Source organism: Zingiber officinale, chromosome 6A (genome assembly GCF_018446385.1).
Source record: "Zingiber officinale cultivar Zhangliang chromosome 6A, Zo_v1.1, whole genome shotgun sequence".
Lineage (NCBI taxonomy): Eukaryota > Viridiplantae > Streptophyta > Magnoliopsida > Zingiberales > Zingiberaceae > Zingiber > Zingiber officinale.
In genome coordinates, this window is record NC_055997.1 from 76,810,886 (window position 1) to 76,820,947 (window position 10,062).

The following is a 10,062-nucleotide window of genomic DNA, read 5'->3' on the forward strand; positions in this document are numbered from 1 at the left end:
ATTTCATTGTAATTAAATAACTTAAGATTTTAAATCCTGAACGATATTAATTTTTTTTTAGTTCTTGGCTCAACAGTCTATTAAGTAAAATTTATCTATTAATTGGTTGGTTGAGGTTGGGATTAGGAAAGAGCAATCATACTAAATTTTTGGACTTTGAAACAATAGTATTTAGGTACCTTATTGTTTTTTCAGCATGTAGGGAGATGGAGAATTGAAAAGGAAGGTGATGAAATAAAAATAAAAGAGCATAACCATTCCTAACTTTGAATTTTATATTACATTTAAAATGATTTTAACATTGTTATAAAAAATAATAAATATTATTTCAATTTATTTTAGTACAATTTGTAGCATATCAAGAGGGTTGATTATATTGTCACAACTACACGAGATAATTACATGTATTAAAATTTGATAATTTATGATTGGTTTTGTACTCACTTAGTTACCAGGATTCATAAACTCTAGTACTTATTTTGGAGGTTTAGAGTTCGAATCCTGAGGAAGGTAAAAATTCACTGGTTAGGGATGGAAAGACCTCTTTTTATTGTAACGATCCGGTCCCTCGGCCTCTTGGGTGGCCCAATTGGCGGCCCCTTATGTTGTCGACCGACGATCCTCGACCGTGCCGTTACTCACTAGGTCTTCCCACCTCTGGCCAATGTATTTTTGCTTTCCTCAGGATTCGAACTCTAGACCTCCAGGCTAAGTACTAGAGTTTATGAATCCTGGTAGCCAAGTGAGTGATCCTGGTAGTCAAGCAGCGCTCACTTGGCTACCAGGATTCATAAACACTAGTACTTAGCCTGGAGGTCTAGAATTCGAATCCTGAGGAAGGTAAAAATCCACTAGTCAGGGGTGAGAAGATCTAGTGAGTAACGGTACGGCCGAGGGTTGTCGGTCGACGACATAAGGGGTCGTCAAATGGGTCATTCAAGGGACCGAGGGGCCGGGTCGTTACAATACGATCTATCGGTATTGATACACCTCAAACTATTAACCCTCTGTTTGGATGGAGTGAGGGAAGGTTCATTAACGGAAGGGGAAGGAAGGGGAAGTGAGGGAAAATAAAGTATTTAACTTCTCCTTGTTTGGGAGGGAGGGAAGGTTCATTAATGTAACATGTGTTACTTTGTTTGGGAGGAAAGGAAGGGGAATGAATGTTAAATAGATAAAGTTACAAAAATACTCTTACTTTTTAAATTAGAAAATTTTCATAATATTAATATTTATTTTATAAATATAAATTAGATATTTTTTATAATAAAATTTATTTTTTATATTATCATTTAAATTAGTTATTTTTTAATAAAAAATTAATTTTTTTATACTATTTATAACAAAATAATGAATTAGCTATAATTAAATAATTAAATAAGAAATAATGAAAATAATAATTTTAAAAACTTTAAATAAAAAAATTTGAAAGATAACGCTGATAACGAGAATTCCTATTTTTTAAAAACTTATTAAATTTTAATAGAAAATTTTAAAAATAGTAGATATCCTCTTAAATTTTAACGACAAAAATAATTTCTCTTTTCAATTCAGTTAGAAGACTTGTCAGATCCTCTCCTCTAATAATTTGGCAGTAAGCGAGCTGTGAAGAAGGCGAGGAAATTGAACTCTGACGACATAGCAAAATTAGATATTGGAATATTTTTTAAACTATTAAGAACAGGGATAAAATTGGAATAATTTTTTTTTTATTTTCCCTTCCCCTTCCTTACACCCCAATTCGGGGTGTAAGAAAATCTTTCTTTTCATGGGTAACAAAGGTTAAAGCTTACCCTTCCTTACCTTTCCTTCTCTTTCCTCACTCCTTCCCAAACGAGGTTCAAAATTTCTCTTCCCCTTATTTCCCCTTCCTTTCCCTTCCCTCACCTCCTCCCAAACAGACCATAAGGGAATAAATGAAATCAAATCTGAAAATATTGATATCCTAATTAGAATTTGAAAAGTATATATAATATTCAAATTCGATTCAAAATTGGAAAATATAAATAATTGTGGTTTGAATTGTTCGAATCTTAATTCAAAGAGACTCGAACTATAAAACTTAAATGTGAACATGATTTGAGTTATTTAAATCTTAATTTGAACATAAATGGTGTAAAAAAAAAATTCAATTCAAATTTAATTTGCAAGTGACTCGTGAACAATTGCACGAACAATCGAATAAAATATTATAGATTTAAATTTAATTTAGAAAAATTATGACAAATGTTTGAATTTAACTCGAATTCAATAATTTTAAATATTAATCAATATTTTTTGTATTGAAAAACTCATCAACCATAGTAACATTATTTATATCCCTACAAAAATACTAAACATTATTTTGTTCAAATGGTTACACACATAAAGTTGTTATTATCTTCATTTACATGCCTACAAAAATACTAACATTATTTAGCTCAAATTGTTACACTAGTCCTCTTTGTTGGTGGGCATACAATTTCTCTCTCTTCTTCCTAAAGCACCTCCGCTAGGGATGGCAACGGGGCGGGGCGGGGTCGGGTTTGCCATTCCCATCCCCGCCCCGTTTCCATTTTTTCGGGTTCGGGGATTCCCCGAACCCGAACCCACGGGTTCGGGGATTCCCCATCCCCGCCCCATTTCTAAATTAATTTATATTATTATTATTATTATTTAATAATAATTATTAATAATAATATTAATATTAATATCAATATCAATAATATTATTATTAATAATATTTTCGAAAATTTTAATATTAATATTAACACTATTATTAGTATTTTTTTAAAAAATCATATTATTATTTATTAATATTAATAATAATAATATTCGGGGCGGGTTCGGGGATGGGGATAGCATTCCCATACCCGCCCCAAACCCGCCCCATCCCCGAAAAATCGGGGATCCCCATCCCCATTTCGGGTTTTCCCCGCGGGGCCCCAAACCCGCGGGGAAAATTGCCATCCCTAACCTCCGCACTCTCGTTGCTTAGTTCTCAATCTTTATTTTATCTTTTGATAATTTTGACGAGAAAAATATCTTGCATTGTGTAGTAACTAGGATTCAAATTGTGAATATTTGAGAAATTGTTTGAATATTTTGTTGTTGCACTATAGCCCGGGGCTTTGTTGCTTAGTTTGCACGCTTATATATATTTATTTAATATTCATCTAAATCAAAATGAAAAATAGAGGTGCCTGTTTAAAGCTCTAGGTGGCGTTTGATTTGTGCTTTAGGAATAGGAATCAGAATGTGTTTGATGTATTTGGTTAGTTTGATATTCTGAAATGAAAATCAATTGAAATTTCAAAAATACTCTTGAAGACCACCATCCGTCCACACCCTCCTCTCTCAAAAATGCTTTGTCATCTCTCAAACAATGTCCGCTCCGTCCACATCCTCGACTATTTCGGCGTTGAGAAGCTTCACAAAATTATTAACGTCATGGCCTCAATCTCCACCATGTACCAAGCTACCGGAACGTGTCATGGCCTCAATCTCCACCATGTACCAAGCTACCGGAACGTGCTTGGCTCCTCTGACTTCGTCAACGTCATCAACTTCAAAGGGGGTAAAATGGGATTCATTGCCATTGACAACGGCGGCAACACCATTGATGCCATGTTTGTTAGATCCGTGGAAGAACATTTCCGTTATTTAGATCAGTAACATCTTGTCGTCGTCACGACGGAGTTAAAAAAATTCAACCTAAATGATGAAATCTCGATCAAATTGTGACCTTGAAGACCACCATCTGTTGGGGTTGCAAGGTTGCAAACATAGTCCCATATTGAAAACACATGGAAAAGATCATGGGTTTATAAGAGAAAGATATCTCCATTGGCATGAGACCTTTTGGGTAGAGCCCAAGAGCAAAACCATGAGGGCTTAGGCCCAAAGTGGACAATATCATGTCATTGTGGAGATATCTAAATTCTTTTCGATCCTAAAATTGGTATCAGAGCCCGGACTGCCAGAAGGTTTAACCGCCGACTGTGCACAAGAGCTATGGTCTGATTGAACCATGTGAGTACAATATTGACCTCGAACAAAGAAAGTGGGGGCTCCTATGTTCGGATCAAGAGGACCAGACACCAGGCAGGAAGTCCTAGTAGGTCGGGTGGAAGTCCTAGTAGGTCGGGTAGACCGAGGGGCAGAAAGACCTGGTGGGTCAAGGATCGGACGTGGGAAGCCCATGGTCCTTTGTTTGAGGGGGGGATTGTTGGGGTTGCAAGGTTGCAAACATAGTCCCATATTGAAAACACATGGAAAAGATCATGGTAGGTCGGGTGGAAGTCCTAGTAGGTCGGGTAGACCGAGGGGCAGAAAGACCTGGTGGGTCAAGGATCGGACGTGGGAAGCCCATGGTCCTTTGTTTGAGGGGGGGATTGTTGGGGTTGCAAGGTTGCAAACATAGTCCCATATTGAAAACACATGGAAAAGATCATGGGTTTATAAGAGAAAGATTCCATTGGCATGAGGCCTTTTGGGTAGAGCCCAAGAGCAAAACTCCATCGACATGGTGATTGGTGAATATATCGACGAGTCTAATTAGTTGGAAGTTGAAATTGGTTGAAAGTTGAAAAAAAACTCTACTTTTGGAATAAGATAACAAACCTTTGGGGAGGGATGAATTTCATCTATTTCCACAAATTTAGATTTCATTCTCATTCCCATTAATCAAACACAACAAAAAAAAATCATTTCAATTCTTCATTTTCATACCGCTAAATCAAACGCCACCCGCCTCATCCAAAAATAATAAAATAACAAAATAAGATACCTTGTTTTAATTACTTTTATTTTTCACTTCACTTTCCTCCTATTTCCTCTTTTCCAATTAGCTAACAGTATAAATCAGGAGTCATATTCTATTGTTAGATCCAACACATGAAAGAATTAAAGAATTTGAAGTAAACTAATTCCATAAAATCCATTTCATGAGGTTTATTTACAGCATCAAAATAACAAATAAAAATTTTTTGCTCGAAAGCATTTCAGAGTGGTTGTCCCTTCAGAACCAGATCAGTAGAGTCGAATCAAACTTGTTGGCAAGAAAGAATTTTGAATACAACGAAACAAAAAAAAGTTATGAGAAAAGAAAAGGCAGGAAGAAAATTCCTAGGAGCATTGTAAAGGCAATCATCTTGAAACTAAATGGGACTAAACCATACAAATCATTTTGCCAAACTGTTTGTATAGTATCTACCTATTCTTCATTGGCTTCAAAAGGATCTACCTATTCTTCATGGCACGGTGCCACCACTTCCACTCGTGCCAATCTCAACACGAAGACTGTTTTCTCTCCTATAAAGCGATTTAACGCCCTGATCAAAAACAAAGAGATAAGGACAATCGTTAGTCTTATTTTTTTAAATACAGACCAAAGTAATTGGAAAAGAAAAACACACAGTTGGACCAGAATGAAAATAGTGAAATTGTTTTCCAAAACTCTCACTTACTTGGAAAATCATTCCAAACTTCTTCAACCCTTTGGCTCTTAGCTTCAACACATCCTTGGAAACGCTGTTGTCTTTGAGAACCTGTGTTTGTAGGGAGCTGAAGTTAGTTGGACAAGTAAATGATTGTGTTTTTAAAAAATAAATTACCGACAATGCGTCAAGACTAGCTTTTCATTCTGTGTATTACTCCAATTCGGTTACTAGTATTCCATATAGATGTGGATCCGAATGTGGTTATTTTTAAAAAATGTTTACATGTGGTTACTCCAATTCTGCCTACCGCTTGGCAGACGTGTGAGAGGGTTGACTCTATGTCGAGCACATTTATTTTCCACAAGGAACTGAGCATCGCATCTTTTTTCCCTTCGAAAATCTTCACAGGGTCTTCGTCTTCACGGCCTTCAAGCTTTTTCATTCCTTCTTGAAGTTGTATCAATGAAACAGCACCTGATTTGCAGAAAAAAGTTTGGACAATGTTGAAGGAAGGATATACTGTCTGAATAATGAAAATGAAGAATGAGTAAACCAGTGAAGAACCTGATGCAGCATTAACTTGTGATTTAATCTGATGACCCTTATCGCGGACCCATTCAGCTATAAAGGGCATGCCCATGTATCTTTTGCTCTTTCCCATTTCTCTTGAAGCTTGTCTAGAATATATATATCCAATTGTGTGAAGCATTGCCTCTCCAAAAGCTGAAAAAAAATACTATTATCTTTGCAGATGGATTAAGTTACCTGCTTAACGACTAATTTTACCTAAATATTTTGATTACTAATTATACTAATGGACCATAAAATGTATTACCTTTTCATTAACAATCTTTACCTACTTAAAGGGATCAAATGAGTAATAAACAAATCAAAGAAACAAATTAAGAGTAAGAAACTTTTTGAAAAACTTAACCAGCTTGAGATAGTCGACAAGCTTCCCAGTTTGCCCAATTTACAAACTCATCTTTTAGTCCAGAAACATATAGGTGAAGGTGCTGTTTCAGACTTTTTACTAGTTTCTTCTCCCTTTGTTTTTGCAACTCCTGCATTAACAGATCAAAAGTCCTTGAGATGGAGATTTGGAAGAAAAAAAATCTTTCAGATCAGAACAAAAGAAAAATATATTTGAAAGACTTGTGACAGTGTCTAAATAACATAACACAGGTGGCATGTTTCAGAACTGGGGAATATTTTTTTTGTCTCTATTCTTATTCCAATGATGGTGGACAATAAGTCAGCATAAATGAATGGCCAGATTTGAGTAAGATGTAGCTTTGCAATGTTTGGCATTTCTTTTGTTAATTTTCAAATATAGAAGGAGATATACCAGCATCAAAATTATATTAAAGCTTCGACGAAAGGCATGCAGAAGGGATGTCAATCCGAAAAGATAGCTTCAGCCAAAAAGAAAAAAAGAGCCATTCGTGAACTATGTAAGGAGAGAAGTCCTATTTTCATGTTTCTAAGGCTAGGTCAATTCTAGAAAATGTTAGCACCATTGTTTTTATTTCTTTTTAGTTCAATGGAAGAACAAGATCCTCGTAGATGGACACAAAATGGTTGGGGCTCGCATCTTGTCATTGTTGACGCGCTCTTTTTGATGGATTTAAAATAATCCATCTGAATATACAATCAAGATTTAAAGATTGAGAACACATCTAGAATTATAAACATTATCCTCTTTTATATGATTTTAACGTTGTTGTTTGAAAGGTCATGATGGTTGATGAGCAACAAAGGTAGGTCTCATGCATCAATTAATCAATAAATCTTTACATTTTTGGACGCAACATGATAAGCCTTGAAGTGGCTTGAACAAACTGTATGCCACAAAACAATCTTGATTTTAGAAAAATTATGTATAGAAGTTATTCTAAAATGCATCATACCCTAATTTTCTCTTGCACTCTTTGCTTCCGAGTTTCAGGGACAACTGATTCTTCTTCGGATTCAATCGTAGCTATGGTTGCTAAAGCTAGTTGTCCAACATAATCTTCAAAAAATTCACTACCAAAAAGCATCCCAAAGACAGCAGCAGGATCTACCATTGAATCTCTGAAATACATGAAAGATACTTCCATTTCTAGATCCATTTATGACAATATTGTAAACCGAGATATTTGAATCTTTGTAATTGATTTGAATTTTTGCAGTTATGAACTTACTGGGGAAGACCTTCTTTTCCATGCTTATCATATTCTTCACGTTTTGAAGGATCACTCAGGACTTGATAAGCCTCACCGAGTACCTTCACATTAGAACTTGTTCCATTGATAATACAACAATGACAAACATGCATCTTCTCGACAGAAATTTAGCTGTATTTAATTTTAACTTGCAAACAAATTTGGTTAATTTGTCGTGGGCATAACATCATGTTTGCAGTTTGCTGCATTGCCTTACAAGTTTGTTAGGTTAAAAATATGCCATCTCATAGAGCAAACTCTGCCAAATACCCTTCTAGAGTTTGTCAAATAAAAAAAAAATTCTGCTCCGTCGTTTCACTTCACACTTTTCACATTTGATGCGTTAGATCAATATATGACTGAGGGTGACAAGGTAGACGAAGAAGCAATGTGCCAAACAAATGGAACATAACATATGATAGTGAACATCTCACAGAAATTAAATGAATGTGTTAGACACTAGGAAATCCTTCTAAGGGAATTGGTTGATAAATAGCTCAAATCTTAATTTGATGATTACAAGCTAGAGAAACCAATTTAAGGCTGTTATGTTCCCTAGTTGGATCTATACTGTTCTAACTTCTAACCATGTGCAATGAAGAGACAATCAAAACAAACTGAAGTACCTGAAAATTATGAGCAGCCTTTGGATCTCCAAGATTCTTATCAGGGTGCACAATTCGTGCCTACACAATGATTAAAAGAAAATGTCATCTGCCAGAGTAATCTTACTAGAAAAGCAAAACAAAAAGGTAACTAAGATCGGCATTTGGTTTAAAAGGTCGTGCCACAAATTATATGTATGAGAGGAAAATTGATGCCCACTAGTCTACACATGGGTGCGTAACTGGACATATTGCCATGATGAATACTCGATCATGGGGATCCAATCAAGAATTGTTACCACTTTAGGCATGATCCTGTCATTGTGTCTTTGACGATAACACTTCAATTCTACAAAATTTTGTAGAATGGAATACTGTTCATGTGGCAGAGGTTTGTCAATTTTGAAAGGATACAATTCTGATATAGTAAACGTGTCTCATACTAATTTCTTCAAATAAGATTTGAATGTCATATGATAAGACAGTTCATATAGTAAACCCTCAAAGCATCACTTCCAATTATGGAAATTAAAGCTCAAGTAATTAAAGACTTTGAAGGTAGTAGTAGTGTATGTTGCCTCTGTCACCTTGAGGTAGTAGGCCTTCTTGATCTCTGCTGCAGATGCATCAACACTAACGCCTAAGATATCATAGTACTCGGTGTCTTTCACCATTATTCTAAATCCACCTACCTGCAAGACAATGTGTTTCAGAGGATTTATAAATGCTACCAGTTCATCTCATCGCAGATAGGCAATTCATTCCCCACATAAAAAATCACATAAAGATTTACGCGAGCGCAGGCACAACCTAATGCATTTCTTACATCACATCAGTGAAAGGCCAAATGTTTATTTAGCTCACAGATCTTTTTCTTTACTAAAAGCCAAAATACTACCAGAATCAATTTGCCCATTTTTCCATGAGAAGAGACGAAAAACTGCATTCCTAATAGCAAAAATATTTATTCTTTTTCAAGGAGGAATAAAAAGGCCAATCTAGAAATAGGGCTTGTTCCACGATTAATTTTGTTCTTCTACTCCTCGATCTGAAGTCGTCCCAATCCAAAATTGAAGCTAGATAAGATAATCGCGATTAGGAAATCATTAATCATCCATTGCAATGAGCCAAATACCAGAACACGAAAGGAAAGTTTTTTTTTTAAAAAAAAAAACATGAAGCTGGATAATGAAGTTCTGATCTATAAATCGACGGCATTATTGTTGTTTACGAATTATTCCAAGGCATCATACCGACAAGGAACCAGGTGGTGGAACCTCCGCTTGGGAATGGGAAGCAGATCGGCGCAGCTCCCTCAGTTAAATTGCGATCGAGGCGACGGTGAACGAGGCTTCAACGGCAGAAGGGCACGCGCATCGGCATCGAATGCTGTAAATAATGAACGACCTGAGGCAAGCGCGGAACCTGCGGATGGACGTCAGCCTCATCGTATCGGATGTTTTATACTCCGTTACGCTGTCGACCGTTACATAGTACGCTGGCCTGCATCATTTGTTATTTGATATAAAAAAGTTTGTTCTTTTTCTATTTTTTTTTAAATAGTTCTATATAAATTTTCTTCTTTTCTAATGTTTAAATGGTTCTAAATAATATTTTTTATTAATTTAATAAAATTTACTTATAAAATATTTTTTTTATTTTGGAAAAACTAAGTTTGAGTCCACCTCTTCACTATAAAATGACAAGCTTGGTAGACAGGATCCTCTAGTCTATAATTTACAGATCAGAAGATGGTCCGTGTTTTTTTGATTGACTAATTTTGATGGACCCCACCTGATAAATAGATAGAGTCCATTAAAATTAACTAAT

General features: G+C 35.5%; 1 protein-coding gene across 2 annotated transcripts; it reads right to left on the minus strand.

Annotated features, from left to right (window-relative positions):
* Positions 1 to 4,899: 4,899 nt before the first annotated feature.
* On the minus strand, positions 4,900 to 9,659 carry LOC121996638 (chaperone protein dnaJ 10-like). Of its 2 annotated transcripts, none has more exons than XM_042550662.1 (10): positions 9,486 to 9,659; positions 8,820 to 8,924; positions 8,254 to 8,313; positions 7,607 to 7,689; positions 7,331 to 7,496; positions 6,355 to 6,484; positions 5,985 to 6,143; positions 5,728 to 5,894; positions 5,448 to 5,528; positions 4,900 to 5,312 (listed from the first exon to the last, which is right to left on the minus strand). In XM_042550662.1, exons 2-10 carry the CDS (start codon positions 8,904 to 8,906, stop codon positions 5,232 to 5,234), a joined length of 1,014 nt encoding a protein of 337 aa, XP_042406596.1. In that variant the 5' UTR covers positions 8,907 to 8,924; positions 9,486 to 9,659; the 3' UTR covers positions 4,900 to 5,231. The 2 variants fall into 2 exon arrangements, with proteins under 2 accessions (XP_042406596.1, XP_042406597.1); XM_042550663.1 differs by having other exon boundaries at positions 5,703 to 5,894.
* Positions 9,660 to 10,062: the final 403 nt, after the last annotated feature.